The sequence below is a fragment of the Pithys albifrons genome, chromosome 2 (assembly GCF_047495875.1).
Source record: "Pithys albifrons albifrons isolate INPA30051 chromosome 2, PitAlb_v1, whole genome shotgun sequence".
NCBI classification, from domain to species: Eukaryota; Metazoa; Chordata; class Aves; order Passeriformes; family Thamnophilidae; genus Pithys; species Pithys albifrons.
Window position 1 is genome coordinate 108,243,611 of NC_092459.1, and position 21,820 is coordinate 108,265,430.

A 21,820-nucleotide genomic window follows, 5' to 3' on the forward strand; every position below is an offset into this window, starting at 1 on the left:
GTTTGTTGCCCTATGAAATATTTTTAAGTTTTGCAGTTTATGATTATAAACTTCACTCTTTTAATTACACGGTAGAACGTGTTCAGGAGAAACCTGTGTCCAGAAAAGGTATATACAAGCTCTCAAATTCTAAGAGACACTTACAGACCATTACACTGTAGACAAAAGCATTCCATAAGTCAATAATAGATCATGATTGTCAAGCAGTTTTACACCTCCATGTGATGGTAATGTTCAGAGTCCTAAGCTGAAGGAGCAGGGAAACTGCTGGATTTCAGGAGCCATACTCATGTTGGTGCCCAGTGACAGGACAGGGGACAGAAGGTACAATCTGAAACACTTAAAATTCCATGTGAACACTGTTTTAGTGTCACAGAGGCTGCGTAGTCTCCATCCATGGATATATTGATAACTCAGCTGGACAAATACCTGGGCAACCTGCTCTGGCTGACCCTGCTTGAGCAGGAGGGTTGGACTAGACTATCTTACGGCATCCATTCCATGATAAACAACTCTGTCTGAAGTTTTATTCTCATTTATTTGTCTAGATACTTTGTTGGCTGTAACAAGGGGCAGTGTGTTGTATCTGGTGATAAGTTCTTATGTCCTTGAAACACAAAAATTCACCCTTCCTTTTGGAGCATAAGCATAATAAAACTTTGACCCTTTTGTGGTCCAAGTCTAAACTCCGGCGTTTATCTGAAATAATGGGAAAAGACAGTTATAGATGATTATAAAGTAGTTTCTGTTGCATTGCTAATCTCAGTTGTTTGCAGGAGGGAGGTGTCACTGCATAAACAAACTGTACAGCTGCTGAGGTGTAGACATTTGGAGAATATTAAATGTTATGCTGCTTTCTAGAACAACAATCAAAGACTGTGCAATGAGTCCATGCACAAAATATTTCTAACCATTTTTACCTGGATTACTGTTTTTGACTGCGAGTAGGATTTTTTGTTTGTTTATGTTTGGATGGGGTTTGTGGGTTTGGGTTTTCTTTTTGTTCTGCTAAGTTTTCAAAAGATTAATGCTTAACTTTTGTGCAGGGTGTACAACTATGACCCACTAACACAGCTGAAAAACGTCCGGGCCAACTGCTATGGCAAATACATCGCCCTGCGTGGCACCGTCGTGCGTGTCAGCAACATTAAACCTCTGTGCACCAAGCTGGCTTTTGTATGTGCCACGTGTGGAGATGTTCAGAGTGTTCCTCTCCCTGATGGAAAGTACACCCTTCCAACTAAGGCAAGTTAAAACAAGTTAACTTCATACTTCTTCCCGTTATCTGTTGTGATTTGGACAAAAGAGGCACTACTGGTATTAAAAAAAGAAAAAAAATGAAAACAGTCTTTAAAACTGGGTTAAACAACTGACATGTTGGAAAAAATTAAACATACTGTGCAACTTTTATTACTTCAGATCCTGGTTACTTGAATAAAATGTAGCCTGCTGAAACAGGATATCTGACAAGCAATGGGTAGGAACTCCCTGAAATCTAGAAAAAAATATTATCTCTTAATTTCCATTTCACTACTTATGTTTAAAAAGACTCTTCCACCTTGCTGTGGGAGTTTTCTAGCCTAAATTGGTTTTTTTAATGAGTTTTGTTTAGTTCTTTCTATTTTAATTTTACTGTTTGTTATCTGGACTTTAAAAGTCACTAGATATAGGACAGTGTCTGGTTATTTTATGTTATCTGATGTGCTCAAAAATTATCTCGTCTGGACCATCTGTGGGTATTAAAAAAACCCAACCAACAAACCAAAAACCAACCAACAAACCTCACTCAACAAAAAACCCAGGAAAGACCATCCACCACCTCCTCTTCCCCCCAGCTGCCTTTCTCCAACTCAAACCAGTTCACCAAGGGGATTGTGCAATTCAGCTGTATTTGCTTTAACAACCAGGAGACAGAGCTCAGGTGTATGTGCTTGAAAACTCTACATTAATTATGTACATGCTAATTTGTAGCCCTAATTTAACTAGCTTTTTTTCCTGGAATGATAAAGAAACATTACCTTGTTGTTGGGTTGGTTTTTTAATCAAATAAGGCAATTTCAACTTAGGATTTTTTTAAAAAAGGCTGAGAATGAATTAGAATTCCTGTTGTTACAGTGCCTTGTTCCAGAGTGCCGTGGCCGATCCTTCACAGCTGACAGGAGCTCTCCTTTAACCACTACAGTGGACTGGCAGTCTATTAAGTAAGCATGTCTTCCCTTCTACACAGAAATGTAATGCCACAGGATACTCAAAAAGTGACAGGATGGCTCAGCCCATGTTACACTGTGTAATTTTAATAATCGTATTGTTTTTGCACTCTTCAATACTTGTATCTCAAAGCAGGTGTTTCATCCAAGTGCTGGTATACTTTGTAACCTACCCAGTGTAATATCTTCCTGGAAATTCCTCCTGCCATTACAGAGTTCTTGGAGAATTGTTCAGTTCTGCTCTTTGCAGGATTTCTTGATCATTTCTTATTGCATCTGTGTCTTGGGTTGAGCTGGCAAAATGCCAACTGCCCAAAGAACAGAGTTAGCCTCTGGCTGAGAAAAGGGAGAAGGGGGAAAAAACCTCTCAAACTAGGTTTATGCTGAAACTAACTATATGGATTTATACAGAAAAGAGAAAATTAAGAATAAACTACAATATAACACACACACAAGTTAGGGATAACAAGAAATAACCTCCCACTCGCCAGTTCATACAAAGTCTATTACTCTAGATTCATAAGCACTCTGCAAGACACCCTGCAAGAAACAAAGTATAACAACAAAATGTTTCTACTTCCCTGAAACTCAAACAAAATGCAATTAGCAGCTGCCGCAGCAGGGCCTAGCACAGTAGAAGAGCTGTAGCACGTTCTCCTTCTACTTCAGCCATGATGGAACTGACTAACACCTCCCACTGCTGCACTCATATCTGAGGTTTTGCGTCATCTGGTATGAAATATTTCCTTGGTTACCCAGTCAGGTGATAGCTGTCTCTCAGTCCACATAGATTCTCTGAGCCTGCTAATTTGAGGCCTAGCTAAAACCACTACAGTTTATGATTTAATGATTCCCTTTAATGACCTGTAAGTCAGCTAGAAAAGACCTATTGAATTATATCGGTCATTATATTATAACTCTGCCAGTTGATGTGAATGAACTGAAAGTAAACTGGAGAGTTGAACATCTTAGTTTGAAGTGACACTGTGTCCCCCAGTCCTTCAGTCAGCAGAAGGAAATAGTGCTATAACTGCCCATTCATTTCCCTTCTATGTCTAATCAGTAAGAAAAATGTGTGAGACCTTTGCCATAGTATCAATGGGGGAACAATGGAACAACTCCCTATATTTACAGAAATTAACAGTGTTAAAATGGAGGAAGGTGGAAAAGTGGATCTGGTTTTCCTCACTTCATCCTTGCCATGTGCTGTTAGTGCAATGACTATCCTACTCCTGCCCCATAACAGGTGTTCTGAAGAATGCGATGTGTTGTTTCATCCCACTGGCCTGCAGCAGCAAGGATGTCAGCTTGGGGAAAAACAGGACTCTGCTTACTTTTGCCCACTTCTAACACTCAGATTCTTTAAGTTCATGTGCTCTGTTTCAAAAGACTGTGTGACAAGTGACATCTAAATAAGTTTTTCTTTATTGATGTTCTGTAATACAAGCAGTTTAAAAATTCTTTTAAATGTTGTACCGATTTAACAGCTCTAGAGGGCGATATTTATTACAACTTCTTAAGTAGAGCTTGACTCGGCTTCAAGGAAAACTGTCAGAGTTCCAAGTGCAGAGCCAGAACTGGAAGTCTGCTGGCCTGTCACTACTACAGAGTGAACTGTTGTGCTTGTTATGCTCTGAGAAACTTTTTTTGTTTTTCTAGGGTTAAATACCAATTAAGTGTCTAAGAGGGCTTGTAATGTCTGGTATCTTAGTTTTTGTATATGGGGTGCACCTTATTTCATGTACTTGTTTCTATATTAACAAGCTCAGCAATGCTGGAAAATCTGAATTTCAACTTGGAGTTCATAGTTATTGTCTTTCTAGATTTTATGCCTAATTTCGTAGAATCATAGAATCGATTGGGTTGGAAAAGACCTCCGAGATCATCAAGTCCAACCCTTGGTCCAACTCCAGTCCCTTTACCAGACCATGGCACTCAGTGCCACGGCCAATCTCAGTTTAAAAGCCCCCAGGGATGGGGAATCCACCAGCTCTCTGGGCAGGCCATTCCAATGCCTGATTACTCTCTCTGGAAAGAATTTGTTTCTGATCTCCAACTTCAATTTCCCCTGGCAGAGCTTGAGCCCGTGCCCCCTTGTCCTATTGCTGAGTGCCTGGGAGAAGAGACCAACCCCCATCTGGCTAGAACTTCCCTTCAGGATTTATTGAAAGTTTATTGAAGTCTGAACTGAAAAAGTGTTTCTACAGCCCTGCTGTTTCTAGAATTTCCCAGGGCATTTCTGCTGTCTCTCTGTTCAATTTGGAAAGGCTCAGCTGGGTGCACAGAGCTGCAGATCTCGGCTGCTGCCATTGAATGGGTGTGTAAGCTCAGCTCTGTCTTGCAGGGTGCAGGAGCTCATGTCAGACGACCAGCGGGAAGCAGGACGAATCCCTCGCACAATCGAGTGTGAACTGGTTCAGGATCTTGTGGACAGCTGTGTCCCAGGAGATATGGTCACAATCACAGGGATAGTCAAAGTGTCAAGCACTGAGGAAGGTGAAATACATCATCTGAGAACACTTTTTTCCTACAGTGGGAGTTTTTCTAGTGGTTATACAGGAACAACAGCAGCAGCCCCCTTTATTCTGAGCTCTCAAAGTTGTAAGCTCATTAAGTGTTCATTTCTTCAGAAGTTACTGAAGTTTAACAATGAAGAGTTACTTTGAAAGAGCCAGAAGCAGTGCTGCCCCAAAGGTGCACTGCCTCCAACTGCTGACAGAGGGTGAGGTTTGCAACCCACTGGTCTATACACAACTATGGGCCTGAAGGTGAAGGGCCAGTCTGACATCTGATGTCAGCTGATAGAAAAGCCATCTCTGGATCACTAATGTGGGCGGGACATCCATATTTCCTGAAGTCTCACTGTGACTCATTATTTGCTTAATCTTTAATATCTCCTTCAAACAGGAGAACTTTCTCACTGTTGTGAAGGAGGGTTATCTTTCTTAGTTTAGTCTTCTCAAGTGAAATTTTAAAACTTTAAAATATATTGTGAACACCTGTAACAATACATTGCAGATAACTGCAGTGTTGTTTCGCTCTGAGACCTCATTCTTTGCTCAGTAATCATTGAGGGGTGGAGAAAATCATGAATTATTAAGCTACATGTTTAGTGCTTCTGCACAGTGTGTCTTTTTTCCTTTAAATATTGAGTTGAAACATTTTATATTCAACTTTTATTTGACTACAATAATGTAGTAATTTAAAATTCCTGGGAAACCTAATTTATTCTGGGAGAAAAATCTCTGTCTAGACATATAGCCTACAATTCAGCAAAGTATTTTATTGTGTGCATAGAGGGAACAAAAGAACAAATGTAAATAGAAATTTATTTTGCATCAGTTTTAGAAAATGCAGATGTTCAGTACTTAAATGTAAACATTTCGCACGTAGCTGTACATGATATTTCTGAATTACTCTGTGCCACTTGTAGATAATATGAGTATTTAATGATGGAAAAAATTGCCCCATCATCCTTTCTCAATTTTTCTAACAGGAGCTTCTAAAAATAAGAGTGACAAGTGTATGTTCTTGTTGTACATTGAGGCAAATTCTGTCAGCAACAGTAAAGGACAAAAACTAAAGAATTTTGATGATGAGACTTTTCAAAGATCATTTATGGAGTTTTCACTTAAAGACCTCTATGCTGTCCAAGAAATTCAAGCTGAGGAAAATCTGTTCAGGCTCATCGTGAAGTAAGTTGTGTCTAGGGTTAGACTTGTGAATCAGTGTGACCAACTTCAGACAAATGTGACAGCTCATCTCAAAGCTGTGAAATGTCTAAAGCTTGTGCAACAGAAACCAGAGAGCTTTAACAAACTTCAGTGGCCAAGGGACTTGGGAGGAAGTGAAAGTACTGCAGTGGCAATGCAGTGGGAAGGGTTTAAGGATACAAGAAGTTAGCTGTGTTTTAGTTCACCCCTAAGACAGAAAGACATGGATAAAAAAAGCAATTAGTTAATTTTGCTCCTCACGGAGTAAATTCAATTTACAAGTTCTGGTTTGTTCTCTGCTCTGTCTTCCTACAGTAGAGGGAAAAGGTGCAAGAACTAAGCAGAGGGCAGGAAAGGCCCTCATTTCAGACTGAGAAGTACTATTCTAGCTGGAGTGTCCCTCAGGCCATCCCAATGGAGTCAAAGAATACACAACAAGGACTTGAAAGGAGGCTTACAAATAGTTACTTGATTAAGATAAGAACAGGTGCAGAAACCACTGGGAATCTGGTTCTCCTGTGTCTTTGTGGGAACTCAAGAGAAAAGTTTTTCTTGTTTCAAGCATTTCTGGTTATCCAAAAATTTGAAGAAATTTGGTGCTGTTGATTTAAGCTGATTCTGTTAGAAATTCAGCAACAGCTACCTAAAAAGTTGTATATATTTATAAAAGTATTCTGTGATGTGAGACAGAACAAGGGATTATTTAATAGCAATACATGGTTTATACTACCCTTATGTTACACTGTTCTTTGTTTTTCAGCTCTCTTTGTCCTGCAATCTATGGCCATGAGGTAAGTAATTTAACAACTCTGCTTGTAATTTCAGTTTGAAATGTTTATGCCACATCAAACTCCTGAAGGATTTATAAAGCTTACCTGGGGTGGGCGTAAGGGACTCTTTACAGGTGACTGGGAGTCACTTTTGGTGTCAGGGAAGTGGCAGCCTTATGCCCTTAAGTTCAGTCATCCAGAAGGAAAGGATTATTACAGCCAGTTCTAGGGAGCTGTCAGTGTTGGTCACCATGATCAAATACTCATCAGTGTTGCCATTCCACAACAGATTGTAAAGGCAGGTTTGGCCCTGGCGTTATTTGGAGGATGTCAGAAGTTTGTAGATGACAAGAACAGAATCCCAGTGCGAGGAGATCCACATGTCCTGGTTGTTGGAGACCCAGGACTAGGAAAAAGTCAAATGTTGCAAGTATGGTTTGATGTATTACTGTTTTCTATTTTTCTCTAATTCCTTGTTGTCTTGACTTTTTGTAATCATGGTAAGATAGCTGTGCTAAGACCAAAGGGTTGCTTGAGCCTGACTGGGAGCTCTTTTCCTGTAGGATGCCTCAAATATAGGGATACCCTGCTGTTCTCTCCTTGCAGGATGCTTTGCAGAAGGGCCTGTTAAAACACTTACCAAAGCAGGTATACTTGGTAAGGCCAAGTACAGACTTATAGGCTTGCTGTCCTGCCTTTACATAGTTTTTTCCACCAACCCTTTTCCCCAGTGAGGAGGTTCACTTCTTCCTACCTTCACTTAGCTGGTCCACTGTCAAAATAAGTACTCTCTTGTAACAAATGCAATTTTAAATACCATGTAACTCACCTCCTGTGAGGTTTACTTTCATCCTCTTACCTTATTTTTCTGTTGCTATCACAGATCTTGGCTTTTTGGGAAAGGAACCTGTTACCGTGTTTGGGTTTTAATCTTGGTAGGCATTTCTGCACGACCATGACAAAATCAGTTAGTAATAGATTTTGATTTTTGTCTTAAACTCTGTGGGTTTATAGTTCTGATTCTTTTCTCATGGTTACTGTGAAGTGAAAGAGGGACAGAGTTCACCTAGACCTGCAGCATTGTGTACCTTGAGTCTTTCTAATTGTGTTCTAGGCAAATTTAACTGCAATGTGTCTGTGTTCAAGCTCACCATGCTTTGCTTTTCTAGTTCATATTTCAAATTGTAGGCTGCTTTTGGGATACTGGAGGCATGGAGAAGACCAGGGCTGTCCTTTATCCCTTAGTTGTGAGGAGAACTATTGTGTGCTTTCTCTGAAATAGCACATGTTGGGCACTAGGGCAAGACAATAGTCTAAACAGACCTTGGGGTCTGAAGGTACAGAAATGTGTAGCTGCAATTCCATGGCAGACAGCATGTCCCCAGGCATTTCAACACACTTCTAAAATATGCTTTAAGTGCTGTGCCCAAGGTCCTGGTAATTTTGCTAACACAGTAGGCATGGCTGTGCTGCAAGAGACTAAAGTTATTCCTGCTGCTTTGCACAAGTACGTCTCTTGGGGTTGCAGAGAGCTATAACTTTGCTGTTAGGCCATGTTAAAGAGAAAGAAATGTTTTATTTTGCTTTGAATTGTTTCTCTAGTATAAGGCTTATGCAATTCTTCACCTTGGGGAGGGAAAAAGTATATATTTCTCTTCTAGGCAGTGTGTAACATTGCTCCTCGAGGAGTGTATGTTTGTGGTAATACTTCCACCAGCTCTGGCCTGACTGTTACACTGTCTAGAGATGGCACTTCTGGAGATTTTGCCTTGGAAGCTGGTGCTTTAGTGCTTGGAGATCAAGGTAATGTATGTAATGCTATAGGTTTTGTGTAATGACATGTGAGGGGCAGGAGTGTGTGCGCTGCTGACTCTGAGAGTACCCACAGTGCTTGCTTAACTGTGGACTGACAATGCATATTTAAATTATGATACTGGCTTGCCACAACATGGGAAGTTCTGAGCTTCACCAGTGACTATTCCAGGGGGATCCCTGCTTTCCTAGGCTGTAGGAAAACTTGAGTTCACATACTAGACTTACTGTGTCAGAGACCTACTATTATATTCTTTGTTCAGAAATCTGTCTTAATGGCAGCTGCTGGACTCTTAGAGTTTCTTGAAAAAGAAATAACTTATGAGATTCGTTGTCTATTTATAAAAAGCTTGTTTGGTCATCTCAATATGTAATCAAGATGCTGCATCTGCAAGTCAGGCCAACTTCATAATGGTTTGGCTGCATTACCATGAAATGAGAACAAACTTTTCTGAAATGGAGGCTTTGTCTCCTGCAGTCCCCGGGATTCTGGTTGGACTTCTGATGTAGCACTTAATTGCAGCACACACTTGTTCATCAGTTAATGTGTTTTCTAATAAGTCTTTGTCCTGTTTTAATTTCTTCCAGGAATTTGTGGAATAGATGAATTTGATAAGATGGGAAACCAGCATCAGGCTTTGTTGGAAGCCATGGAACAGCAAAGCATCAGCCTTGCCAAGGCTGGCATTGTTTGCAGTTTGCCAGCTCGGACATCTATTGTTGCTGCAGCAAACCCAGTTGGAGGACATTATAACAAAGCCAAAACAGTGTCCGAGAACTTAAAGTGAGCACTTTCTGAAATGCTGCTTTTATAGTTCATATTCAGGAGTAGATGTTTCTGGTAGTCTTGTAGCTTGTGTATAACAGCTTTCTAGTTTTTTGGAGCTTGAACACAAACTTTAATAGTTTTTTTGTGGCTTTTGAGAGAGAAATTGCTGCTAGACTTTATTCTGAATGACCAGGACAGGATTTTTTATATGTATTTGAAGCGGAACATAGTTGCTATAATTTTTCCTCTCCTCTGAGCACTCTGTGTTCCTTGTCTTTACTCTAGAATGGGGAGTGCTTTACTGTCAAGATTTGATCTGGTTTTCATTCTGTTGGACACCCCAAACGAAGACCACGACCACTTGCTGTCGGAGCACGTGATGGCGATGCGGGCGGGGAGGCAGGCTGGGGGCAGCAGCGCCGCTGTGACCCGGACCAGCTCCCAGGACCGCTCCATCCTCCAGGAGGTGTCCGACCGGCCGCTGCTTGAAAGGCTAAAGGTGGGACTTGTCCTGTGGCTCGCTCTGCCCCTTGCATTGGGGCCTGGTGGCCTGACCTGCTCAATGTCCTCAGTCTCCCACTCCCATTCTTACAATTGCTTCAGAATCAGAGGGAGTGTTTAAGGCTCCAGCCACCAGTTTCTACCAATTGTAGCTAACATGACCTATCCTTCTGGAAGACGTGGCTCAAGCTATCTTCATCACAGGGAAGAGAATTTATTAGCTGAGCTGGTGGGTTTTTTGATTGGGAGAAGACACTTTGCATGAGATGCTCTAAAGCAAATTTGATGTGTTAGGTTTCAGCAAAGAGCAACAGAACTAGACTGGGTATAATAATTTTATATAACATGAGATGAAGTATTAAATCCAAATAAAGCGGTGTGTAAACAAATCCTTGGGCATTTGCAACTCATCAGATTTGAGGATTATAGGAGAGGAAGTATATTTCTTATTGGACTTCAATGATCGGTTTGGTAACTGACATTGTCAAATACCAGGTCTTGGGAGAAATACTCCTGCTGGAACTAAACTATGCACTTTTGGAAATGAGATACGAGCAGTGATGGTTTAGTCTTCTGTGGAGCTGCAACAACTGGGAATTTGGGTTTTCTCTTTTTGAGAAAGAATTTGTTCTGTAGTTAAATCCTATCTGGCACTTGCTATCATTGCGAATGAGAAGCCTTTTGGCTGCTTTTTCTTAAATGGCCAAGTGTTTACCTGTCTAAACATGGTGTATAGACCTTAAGCATGTTATTAATATATGAGGCTCTAAAGCCCTTATGGTGATGATTTCACCAGATAAAGTGTAGAAGAGGATGTTTTAATATAAAAACTTTTATTGTATAGGGTTCTGATAGAAATATAAGCTTTTTGTAATTGGATTAGCTCTCAGCAGGAGAAAACTTTGATGCCATTCCCCATCAGCTGCTGAGGAAGTATGTTGGATATGCTCGGCAGTACGTGCACCCAAATTTATCTCCAGAAGCTGCTCAGGTCCTCCAGGAATTCTACCTTGAGCTCCGGAAGCAGAACCAAGGAGCAGACAGTACCCCAATCACCACAAGGCAGCTGGAGTCTCTGATTCGACTGACAGAGGTAAATGCAAGCTGTAGTACTCCAGAGGTTTAAAGCAAAGAGATTATTCCTATGGTACTTCTGATGTCTTTTAGGTTTTGACAGGTTATTCACCACAAGTGAGAATGCAAGAGGCTTAGAAGTGCTTAAGAGCTACTGTTGCTTAATGCCTCTCATAAAGTAAAACACCCTTGAGAGGGTGAAAAGGGAATCTGTCACATTCCCCAAAAGGAGGAAAAGTAGGTATGGGCAGGAACAACGTGCTGCCCATCTTGAACTCAGAATGCTGCTGTTTTCCCTCACACTCTGCCTGTTTGTGATCTGCTGCTTCAGAAGAATACAGCTAAAAAGCAAATAAACTCCAGGCTACAGCCTAACAATGCAAGTACATAGGAGGTGACATTGACACACTAACAGAAAATAGAAAAATCTTCCTCTAGATCCTGTAGGCTTGGTTTCCATCTCTGCTCCTAAAATTTGTGCTGCTTGTAGAGGGATTGTAGCCTTTTTTCACATCAACTATAATATATCTTAAATAAACCTTTGTGGTTTGTTTTGTTTTAAGGCACGATCAAGGCTGGAATTAAGAGAGAAATCTACCAAGGAAGATGCTGAGGATGTAATAGAAATAATGAAATACAGGTAATACACACTTCCTTAAAAATAAATAAAGCCACACAGTGTTATTAATTCAATTTTTTTTTACATGTGGAAACACAGTGAAGAAATCACTTTACCAGTTTTAGGCCCATGATACTAATATTTGGATTTGTCTTTAAAAACTGACAGCAGTTCTAGGTTGAATACAATTGCTTGGGCCTTTTGAGTTATGGGATCATAGAATCATAGAATCGATTGGGTTGGAAAAGACCTCCGAGATCACCAAGTCCAACCCTAAGTCCAGCTCCGGTCCTTTTACCAGACCATGGCACTCAGTGCCACGGCCAATCTCAGTTTAAAAACCTTCAGGGATGGGGAATCCACCACCTCTCTGGGCAGGCCATTTCAATGCCTGATTACTCTCTCTGGAAAGAATTTGTTTCTGATCTCCAATTTCCCCTGGCAGAGCTTGAGCCCGTGCCCCCTTGTCCTGTTGCTGAGTGCCTGGGAGAAGAGACCAACCCCCACCTGGCTAGAACTTCCCTTCAGGTAGTTCTAGAGAGTGAGGAGGTCACCTCTGAGCCTCCTCTTCTCCAGGCTAAACATCCCCAGCTCCCTCAGCCTCTCCAGTCCCTTCACCAGCCTTGTTGCTCTTCTCTGGACCTGCCCCAACACCTCAATATCTTTCCTGAACTGAAGGGCCCAGAACTGAATCATGGGATCATCATGGTTGTGTGAATCCATGCGCAATAACTTAGATATGAGGCTGCTGAAGGATTTTTTTCTCTCCTGTGACTATTCTGTTGTTGCAGCGGAACAATTAAAGTGTAAAGCATTTTGGATGAATGCTTAGTCTAAGTTCCTAAACAGTCACTTTCTTGATAGGGGATGGTTTTCTAGATGGCTTCTGAACGTCTTCTCAACCAGTTATGCTTTAGGAAGCAAATCCACATATATTTGCTTTTATCTCCTGCTGATCTTTTAATCTCTTTAGCATGCTGGGAACCTACTCTGATGAGTTTGGGAAGCTGGACTTTGAGCGTTCCCAGCATGGGTCTGGGATGAGCAATCGGTCGCAAGCAAAGAGATTTGTTTCTGCCCTGAACAGCATCGCAGAAAGAACCTACAACAACCTCTTCGACTTGCAGCAGCTTCGACAGATTGCAAAGGAGCTACAGATACGGGTGAGTCTGGAGACCAGGCGTTTCTTCAGCAACAAACTGCAAGACCAGGCAAAATTATTTATTGCAAAACGGGAAGTAGAAAAGGCACATCTGTTGTGCCTCTTCACAGTGAACGGAAATAACCAGTTCACTGCTGCTTTTAGGCTGGAGAGCCTTCCTGAGGTGCCTTTGTAAGCCTTACTAACCTCACCAGCTGTTTGGCAATAGCAACTCCTCACATTAGGAAGGGCTGATTCTACTTCTGAAGCTGAAGTCCTTAACAAGACTCTGCTTTGCTCTGTGAAAGGCAATGTTGGCTTCAGCACACTTTACTCCCTCTGGCTACCCCGAGGACACACCTACTTTTGTTCCCAAATTTAGGCTTGTGGTGTCCATGCTCTATTTCAGCAGTGCAGTGATGTTTCTGCTTGACCTCCTCTGGATCAAATAATGTCTTTTGGGTTTTCATTCCTGCTTCAAGCACCCTAATGTTGTAACCTGATAGGAACATCATGTAGGACACATGGCCACAAATGTATTTTACCCTGTAATTGATTTGCATTCTGCACTTGTGGGGGACTTCAGCCAAACAAAAATATTGGTAGCCAATTCTAGTTTTTGCTTCATGATAAAAACCTTTAAGTGACAAGTTAAAACTAGAAGTTGGATGTAATGAGTGAAAAGTAGGGAAAATTAATTTCTCTTTATAAAACTCATTATGGGTAGTGGTGCTGTTATTTCTGTTAACTGGTGACCCTACTTGGGCCTGCTGGGGCAAGATGGCTTCAGTTTCCAAACTTGTTGAAATGTTGACTGTACCCAAGCCTGGATTTGGTGTGAATCCTGTCTGACAGAACACAGGACATACAGCTCTCTTCTCCCATGATCATCAATTCAGTCACTGCTTCAGTTTAATTCAATTAACTCTCATTCTCCCTTCATATAGAGAATATTTTTTGCTCATTCAAAGTCTTATATCTGAAAGTCAGCGAGAGTTGTAGAAATCAGGCTTTTCTTTGGTAGATACTTCTGTTACAGAACTTGAATTTATACATATGGAACTGTGTATTTTCTCCATGTCACAGAGAACACTCCTGTGTAAACAGAGTTTGTAAGTAAAGCACAGAAATTTAGGGACTGATGTTGTGTCACCTCCTAGGAGGTCAAGTTTGCTGAGGAAACCAACCTATTCTTACCTCACTTTATTTCACTAAGTTCCTTTAAACAGTTTATGTTGCTTTACATCAGATAAGGTGTCATTCTCCAATTTGATGTTTTTGTCTTTATTTTCCCAGGTATCTGACTTTGACAGCTTTATTGGATCCCTAAATGATCAGGGTTATCTTTTGAAAAAAGGTTCAAGAGTTTATCAACTTCAGACACTGTGAAAAGAGTCACTGTGATGAACTTTCCTGGGACATGATGGTTACACTGGGCTGATGGACCTGCAGCAGGGACACATTGTCCTGTCCCCAGCTGCACTGCAGCCTGGCACTGCTGGTACTGCTGCTGACTAAAGTGGAGACTCAGAAACTGAAGTGCCCATGGGCTTGTTTTAAAGCTGCTCCAGGACAAACTGACACGTGGTATTGCTGCCTGACTCATCCTGCAGGGACCCCAGAGGGACTGCATAGGACCAGAATGTACCTCATCATCCTTGAGGAGTGAGAAGTCTGGTTTTATGTTGACATTATTACAGTGCCATGGCAGATTATACTGCTGAAAGAGATGTGGGACCCACAAATTTAAATAGAAATATTTTATGAGATTATGTGAGCTGTATTTTTAGCACTGCAGTTCTAGGGGAGTTTACAGTGTTGAAATGTTTACAAAAAGTTGGGAACCTCCATGTTGAGATGACAGTTTTCACAGCTGTTACCAAATTACGCTTTATCAAAACTGACTTGGTTTTCTGTTTTGATGCTTGGTATTTATTGGTCTTTGAAGCTGACCTTGTATTTGAAATGCAAGTCTGAATTAAGAAAATATCCTTATTATAGTATTTAATTTGTAAAACAGGAATTGAATTTTGACTTTCATTAAACTTTATATATGAGAAATATTCCTTGTTCAAGGCTGTTGTAACGTGTTCATGATCCATAAAAACAAACAGGTTGTGGATGTTTCTGTGTAACTGTTCCTGAGAGAAGAGAATGTGTGTTCACCAAAAGTGAAGTGCCGAGTGTTTCCTGAGCCTGATGAAATCACAAGCTTGGTCTGATGCAATAAAATAGCAGATGAGAAGCTTTCAGTGTAAGTATTAAAAAAACCCCACAAACATATTCCCCAAAGAATAATATATTTTAAAAGGCCTAAGATTGCCGATTTTTCTGATTTCTCTCTTTTATTTCTAAGGTAAGATAAGTAAAAAAAAGGCAGAAATAATGCAGCTTTATTGTCTCACCTTCTAATTTAAGTGCCATAAGGGTCTGATCTGCCCCAACCTTCCACAAGCTTTGAAAGGACACGTTAAATTGCTCAGAGCTGCTTTCCATCGCGGTACTTGAAACTGAAAACTAGTTTGAGAGATGAGCTGCTGAAGAGAGCTAAGAAATTCCAATTCTAACCCGAACGCTGCGGGGCCAGGCCCTCAGGCCTGTCCGGGCTCTAAGTGAGCGCAGGGGGGCCAGGAAGGATCCTCAGCGGCCAAGAAAGGGCTGTGCCTAGAAGAGTAAACTCCTCTGGCACCTCCTGAGATGCAGCAAACCGAGGGCCGAGCCCAAGAGCCACTGACGCTCCCTGAGAGGCTACTTGAGGCAAAGCAAACCTTCCTCTGGCCGCGCCCGGGGCCTGTGCGGGCAGGGCCCCGCAGCGAGGGGACGGAGGAGCGGGATGCGGCGAGGGCAGCGGCCCGCCCTGGCGCTGGGGGCGAGCCTGTGCCGGGAGGTATCGGCGACGGCGGCGGAAGGGGGTGGGGGCGGGACCGGGACCGGGACCGGGAACGGGAACGGGAACGCGCCTTTTCCCGGTGCCGGCGTGTCCCGCCGCGGGTGCCCGCCTGCCGTAAAGCGCGGGGCCGCGCGGCGGAGGGCGGAGGCGCTGGCGTAAAGCGCCGCAAAGTCCAGCCGGCCAGGTGGCGCGTGCCCGCGGCCGCGCGCGCGACTCGCGCCGGGAGGGGAGGGGCGGGGGGATGGCGCGAGGCCGCGCGCTCCCGCGGGCGGGTCCGGGGCGCGCGTAGGGCCCGCGGGGCAGCGCGCGCGCCATGCTGGCCGCCGCCTGGCTGGGCCGGGGCCCCTGCGCGCTGCTCCGCGCCGCGGGGCGCAGCCGGGCCGGGCCGGGGCCGGGGGGCGCCTCCTTCGGCCTCCCGGCGTGCGCGGGGCCCCCGCGTCGGCCCCCGCGCTTGCTGCGCGCCCCCGCCGCCGCCGCCTGGCGCCTCCTCAGCGCCGGGGCCGCCCCACCGGAGCCGCCCCGGCAGCGGCGAGTGGCGGCGGGGCCCTACGCGGAGCTGGTGCGTGCCCGGGGCGTGGGGGGGGCGGGGCGCGGCCGGGCCGTCGGCGGGGTCTCTGCCCCGGGGGTGCCACCGCTGTGCCCCTGGAACGCAGCGCCGCCCCGCGGGGCGCAGCTGGCGCAGCCAAACTTCGGGGGACTCGGAGCTCTCCTGGTGGAGTGTGCCCCCTGTTAATGTGTAGCAGGTGGAGGCCCTGCACTTGCGCAAGCAGCTCCCGGGAACTTTCCAGGCTTTCTGTCCAGTTCTACTCAAAGTTTATCGTGATTGATTCTCTGATATGCCAAGTTGGGGTCGTTTGCCTTCGTGCGCAGAAGTTGTTTTCTTGCTTTACAGTATGAAAACCCCTGGACCATCCCGAATATCCTGTCCATGGCGCGGATGGGTCTGGCGCCAGTTTTGGGCTACTTGATTGTTGAAGAGAATTTCGATGTTGCACTCGGTGTCTTTGTTCTGGCTGGAGTGACGGATCTGGTATGTTCCCATCGGTTTGGAAATGCTCTGGGGACAGCTGGTTTACAGTGATGCCACTGACGTGCATTGAACTTAGACTCCTATGTAGAATGGAAATAGATAAAACAGATGAGTTCTTAAATTTGTTGGTCTCCTGGAACATTATGTATGTCACTGTGACAGTGGAAAGAGAAGTTGCAGGTGCCCAATGGGGACTTAATGGAGCAAAGGGGCATGTCAGGGTTCCCTGACCAGCCCCAGGTAGGCATTGTCCAGTCAGAGCATCTGGTCTGTTACTATGTGCAGGTGTACCTGGTGCATCCATCGTGACAATAATTGTGTGAATTTTAGAACATCAGTTACATCCCCCCCCTTTTTTTTCCTTAATAAGGAAAACTGAATATGTTGAGAGGCTTCCAGAGTCAGGAATGCTACGGGTTAACAAAAAGCATGAAGCAAGTATCAGATAACAGGTATCACATTTCATCATAGTTAAACTAGCTGTTCTATGTGATGTTGTCATTCATCAAATACCTCTGTAACAGTAGCATGCGTAAGCTCTTTTTGTTCCTGGTTTTCTAACTGAGAGATACTGAATTTTGCTTTTCCCAGTTGGATGGATTTATTGCACGAAACTGGGCTAATCAGAAATCAGCACTGGGAAGTGCTCTGGATCCTCTGGCTGATAAAATTCTCATCAGTGTGCTCTATGTAAGCCTAACTTGTGCAAATCTTATCCCAGGTGAGAAAATACCAATTGCTTGTACTAAATAAGGCAAAGATAACTTTATGTGTAGTAATATTTCTGTTAAATACTTAACATTCCCCCAGTAGATCCCACAGATAGCAGGTGCTGCCATGTAGTAAAACAACTGCCATTTTCAAATGCACTTTCTCTAAAGCAGTAATAGTTATGTTAAATTAGTAGCTATGTTAAATTTTTTTTTCATAGACGGGGTTGTTTTAAGACAAATCCCTTCATGAGTCATGTTAAAAATCTTCAGTCATGCATAAAACTTGTTTGGAAGAATTTAAGAGAGGTTATTTTTTTCTTGCTCTGTATTTTATGCTCTTTTGGTTGTGTTTTGCTTTTAATCATGGATGTGGTTTTTCACTAGATCCTGTTGGCTTGGTTTTTCAGTTTCCCTGACTTCCATGATTATTCTGCGGGATGTAGCTCTGATTGCTGCTGTTTTTTATGTGCGATACAAAACTCTCTCTCCACCGGTAAGTGCATTAGAACTGTTTGGGCTTGTAATCATAATAAGAAATAAATTAATAAGCCTTTAACAAAGTTGTGGCCGAGAGATTTTCATCTTGAGACCTGATGGTTGCTCAAAACTTGGGTGTATACCCGAAGATGTGCTTGTTCTTTTGCCAGATAGATTTCTAAGGAGACCTGGATTTCATAAAATATGTTTCATAAAGATGAGTAAGAGCTACTGATAACATTTCTCTTCCTGTGCATGATGTGTAATAAATCATTTTAGAGTAGTGTAATTCTTCAGGGCTACAGTTGACTTTTCTGTATCATGTGAACAGGTATATCAAATTGAATGTAATAGGATTGCAATTTTCCTCTTCTCTCCCCCAACAGAGAACACTCAGTAGATACTTTAATCCCTGTTATGCTACTGCCCAGTTAAAACCAACGTTCATTAGCAAGGTAAGAGTGGTAAGTCATTACAAAAAATTACTCCTCAGTGCCTGGGGCGTTGTGTAGTTTGGAGGGAGGGAACAATTTGCTACTACTGCTCAGTAGTGTCAAACTAGTGCCAACTAATTTTGAGGCAGCTTACATCCTGAAAGGTTTTCTACTATACTCTCTCAGAGCAAATGCTAATTTCAACAGTCTAAGATGCTTCATTAAGAGAGGTTTCTAAATAAATTTTCTGTCTGTAGACTAATACTTAAAGCAGTAGTAAAAGTCTGTATTGGTATTAGTTGCATAGTGCACATCTTCATTTTGGTCACAATTCCTCTTTTGCTCTTTTCAGATGAATACAGCAGTTCAGCTACTTTTGGTGGCAGCTTCTTTAGCAGCTCCTGTTTTCAATTATGTGGACAGCATATATCTGCAGACATTATGGTAACTTATCTTTCTTTTGATTTTTTTAAGATACTTTAATATACTTGTAAAGAAACTGGTAATTGAGATTAATCTAATTGCATGGAACAAAAAATGTGCCCTGAATTTTTGCTCTTTTATTCTTAAATGACACCAGAGCTAGATACTTATTGGTGCTTAATTTACTATACAAGCAAAAAGTCAAACAAAACTAGTTAAGATCCAGGAATCATAGCTTGGGAACAAGTCTTTGGGATAGACATTGTGTACACAGGCAAAACATGAATTCAGATCAATAGAAAAGAAAGGAATGGGATGAAAGGCTGAATGGATTCTTCACTTGTTCATGCTGTGTCCTTGAAAAAGCAACCTTGATATCAGTAAAAATAGATGTGAGGTGTTCTTATTTTTGCTTTAGACCTGCTATCTTGAACTCTAGGTTTTCAAAGCCTCTTTTAAAAGCACATGAAGAAATGATGGTTCCTGTTAAATTGTAGGAAGGGGAGAGATGGAATGAAAACAGGCTTACAGAAGTGTCCCTTCTTAAATAGTGCTGTTTCTTTCACTGCTGTCATTGGAGATGTGATCTGAGGCTGAGTTGTAGCTGACTGCAGGTGTTACAACTGTAGTTATTTTTCCTGAGCAGTTGAGTAAGAGTTCAGAACAAAGAGGCTCAACAGCAGATGCCAGAAGTACTTAGTAACTTAGTTAAAGTAGTGAAAAATCCCATGTTATCTTCTAGGGGAAAAAAAACAAACAAAAAAGCCAAATAAACCAAAACCACCAACCCAAAATAAAAAACATTTAAGGAACTAAGTAACTTGATCTTAACAGTCAGTGTGGTTTTTCATCCTGTTTGACAAACAAAAATCTAGAACTGTATCTGTGAAAGATGCTTACCTGTCTGTTGTGACTCTGGGAGAGTTACCAAGTTGTGAGCAGAGGAGCAATGCTGGGTGTAATTTGCCAGCGTCCTCTGTAACAACTCAAATTACCTGAGTCTGCCCTAGGGAGGGTTAACAGAGTGGCAGGGCTGTAGCAGTGCCTCACATCTTGGTGGGTGGGGCCAGCCTTTTACACAGAGGAGCACTGATAATTTAGGAATTTGTATTGTTGTCACCCACCATCTGGGAAGGAAACAAAACAGGCCAAAGCAGGAATTTGTGCTTTAGGTTTGGAGCTTGGTAACTTCAAGTCTTGTGTGGTTTGAACACTCTCCTTTCACACTACCAAGAAATAGTTTCTCACATCAGTCAGTTCTGAAGCGGGTAAAAGTTATGTAGTCTGCAAATGGTGAATGTTTTGTTTTCCCTTCTCTAGAACAAATGCTAATATAGTAAAAATTTGTCTTAGTATGCAATTACACTGAAGCATGCAACTTGGTGCTGGCTGGCAGATCCTTTGTTTATCTAATCCTCCACTTAGCACTGAATTTCAGCATAGAAACTGTAAACTGCATTTCTGTGCAGCTGTGTAGTGAAAAATAGGGAAGACACTAAAAAAAACCCCAACTGTTTTTATATTGTACATGAGCTCACATGACTTACAGGAACTATTTTCCCCCAAGGTGCATCACAGCCTTCACAACGGTAACATCTGCCTACAGCTACTACCACTATGGCAGGAAAACAGTCCAGGTGCTAAACAACAAGTGAAGTGTTCCTGGAAGGACAGGGACTTACCAGCATGGAGTGCTGTGCCTCCAGAGGTGGTTGTACTGCAGCTGAGTTTTGGATCAAGCACTCTCGTTTCTCTGCTTTAAACCATGGCATCACAATGAAGTGAAATTTGAACATGTACTGTATATATATGTAGAGAGAGACTTTTCAATGTATTTTTAATTTCTTTAAAGTGGGGTTGTTTACAAAAATAAAAAACATTCTTAAAAACACGGGTTACTTCTTGCTGCCGTGTGCGTTCTAAATAATTCTGTACTGTTGCTGAAGTCAAAACACACACTTGGCACCAGCTGTTTTTGCCATTTTTGTGCATGGCACTGAGTGAGCTGAGATCTGAGAAGAAAGCACAGTTACAAGAACAAATTTGTCTGTGTACCTCAACCTTTAAGTCAGTAAACCAGCATTGCTCATTAGGACCTCTAGCAACACCTCAGCGAGCAACAGTGTCTTCAGAAATATAAAGCAGAGAGAAATTTTACTTCATGTTCTATGGTGATATGGGTAAGCCATGAAGAGTTCCTATCCTGCTTGCTCCCTTTTTAAATATGAGCAGTGGTGAACTGTACTCAGAGAAGAGTTTGAGTCTCAGAAGGCTGAGCAGGGCAGTGAGAAGTCTGTACCCACACAGAATTACATTTCTCACACTTTATATTCATTTTTAGTGACTGAAAGAAACTCCTGTATCTCCAGATTCTTTTAAGCTTCTAGAGATGCTGTTTAATCTGAATACCACTGGTGAAAGAGGACATTTTAAATACTGTCCAAATTAAAGGAAACAGTAGAAGAAACCTTTAGATGCACATACTGTTAATTCTTGCTGTACTTCCAGCTTTGTGAGGTGCACTGTGATTCCCTCTCAGGCAAGGACAACTCGTTCTTTGCCTCTTCTCTGCTTGGAAAACCACAGAAAGAACTAGGCAGAACAGATCATGCTGATTGTAAACTCATGTTTTCTATTTCCAATCAACGTGATTTTTCTTGTGTGTCATAAAAAAGAGCGCAACTATGAAGGGCTTAAATAATTGAAATCAGGAGGTAAATGAAGTATTAGCAGAAGAAAATTTGCTGTAGACATCTCTTTGGAGAGCACACAGTCTCTTTTGTAACAGCATATGTTTGTATGTACAAAGCATTTTAATATTTTTTATATTTAAACTTGTATAAAATGGTGTATAGAGAAAACATGATCCTTATTAGTACCTTTGCTTAACTGTTCCCCAATGTTTTATGGTTCACCCTGGGATAGTGGGGAAAGCCTCTGGAACTTTCCTTCAGATACAGGAGTATTTAGTAGCACTTTTCCTTGAAGAAACAGAAAAGCAGAAATTTATTGTACCTAGTCAGGTCAATGCTGTTTGGTTGCAGTTAATGTAATTGGGGGTTTGGTTGGGGGGGTTCTTTACTGTTTCAGTCAGACACTTTTACCTATTGCACGGTATCACCCGGCACGGGGCAGCGAGGGGAACAAGTTAAATGTACAGTGTCTCGATGATTGAATAAAATCCATTTGGATGCTCTTTCTGCTGGCGTGTCTGCTGTTCCATGGTTATCATCGGCATCCATCCATC

General features: G+C 42.3%; 2 protein-coding genes across 6 annotated transcripts in view; both read left to right on the plus strand.

The window, feature by feature from the left end:
• The window catches only part of MCM8 (minichromosome maintenance 8 homologous recombination repair factor), a 19,158-nt gene extending 4,470 nt beyond the window's left edge, over positions 1–14,688 (plus strand). For 2 of the 4 annotated variants that reach the window (XM_071582000.1, XM_071581999.1), the window contains 14 exons: positions 1,047–1,245; positions 2,116–2,201; positions 4,552–4,703; positions 5,704–5,902; positions 6,681–6,711; positions 6,980–7,120; positions 7,574–7,657; positions 8,352–8,493; positions 9,091–9,286; positions 9,557–9,770; positions 10,656–10,865; positions 11,410–11,486; positions 12,439–12,628; positions 13,903–14,688. In XM_071582000.1, the coding sequence (XP_071438101.1) occupies positions 1,047–1,245; positions 2,116–2,201; positions 4,552–4,703; positions 5,704–5,902; positions 6,681–6,711; positions 6,980–7,120; positions 7,574–7,657; positions 8,352–8,493; positions 9,091–9,286; positions 9,557–9,770; positions 10,656–10,865; positions 11,410–11,486; positions 12,439–12,628; positions 13,903–13,995 (2,014 nt within the window). In that variant the 3' untranslated portion in view covers positions 13,996–14,688. Of the gene's footprint in view, positions 1–1,046; positions 1,246–2,115; positions 2,202–4,551; positions 4,704–5,703; positions 5,903–6,680; positions 6,712–6,979; positions 7,121–7,573; positions 7,658–8,351; positions 8,494–9,090; positions 9,287–9,556; positions 9,771–10,655; positions 10,866–11,409; positions 11,487–12,438; positions 12,629–13,902 lie in introns of those variants that run through there. The other 2 variants (XM_071582001.1, XM_071582002.1) reach the window with 2 other exon arrangements.
• Positions 14,689–15,424: 736 nt separating this feature from the next.
• On the plus strand, positions 15,425–21,769 carry CRLS1 (cardiolipin synthase 1). 2 transcript variants are annotated; one of them, XM_071582006.1, is made up of 7 exons: positions 15,425–15,493; positions 16,389–16,526; positions 17,118–17,247; positions 17,647–17,732; positions 18,103–18,171; positions 18,503–18,594; positions 20,141–21,769. In XM_071582006.1, the coding sequence occupies exons 1-7, from the start codon at positions 15,440–15,442 to the stop codon at positions 20,226–20,228; spliced, it is 657 nt and encodes a 218-aa protein (XP_071438107.1). In that variant the 5' UTR covers positions 15,425–15,439; the 3' UTR covers positions 20,229–21,769. The 2 variants fall into 2 exon arrangements, with proteins under 2 accessions (XP_071438107.1, XP_071438105.1); XM_071582004.1 differs by lacking the exon at positions 15,425–15,493 and adding an exon at positions 15,724–16,055.
• The last annotated feature ends 51 nt before the right edge of the window (positions 21,770–21,820 follow it).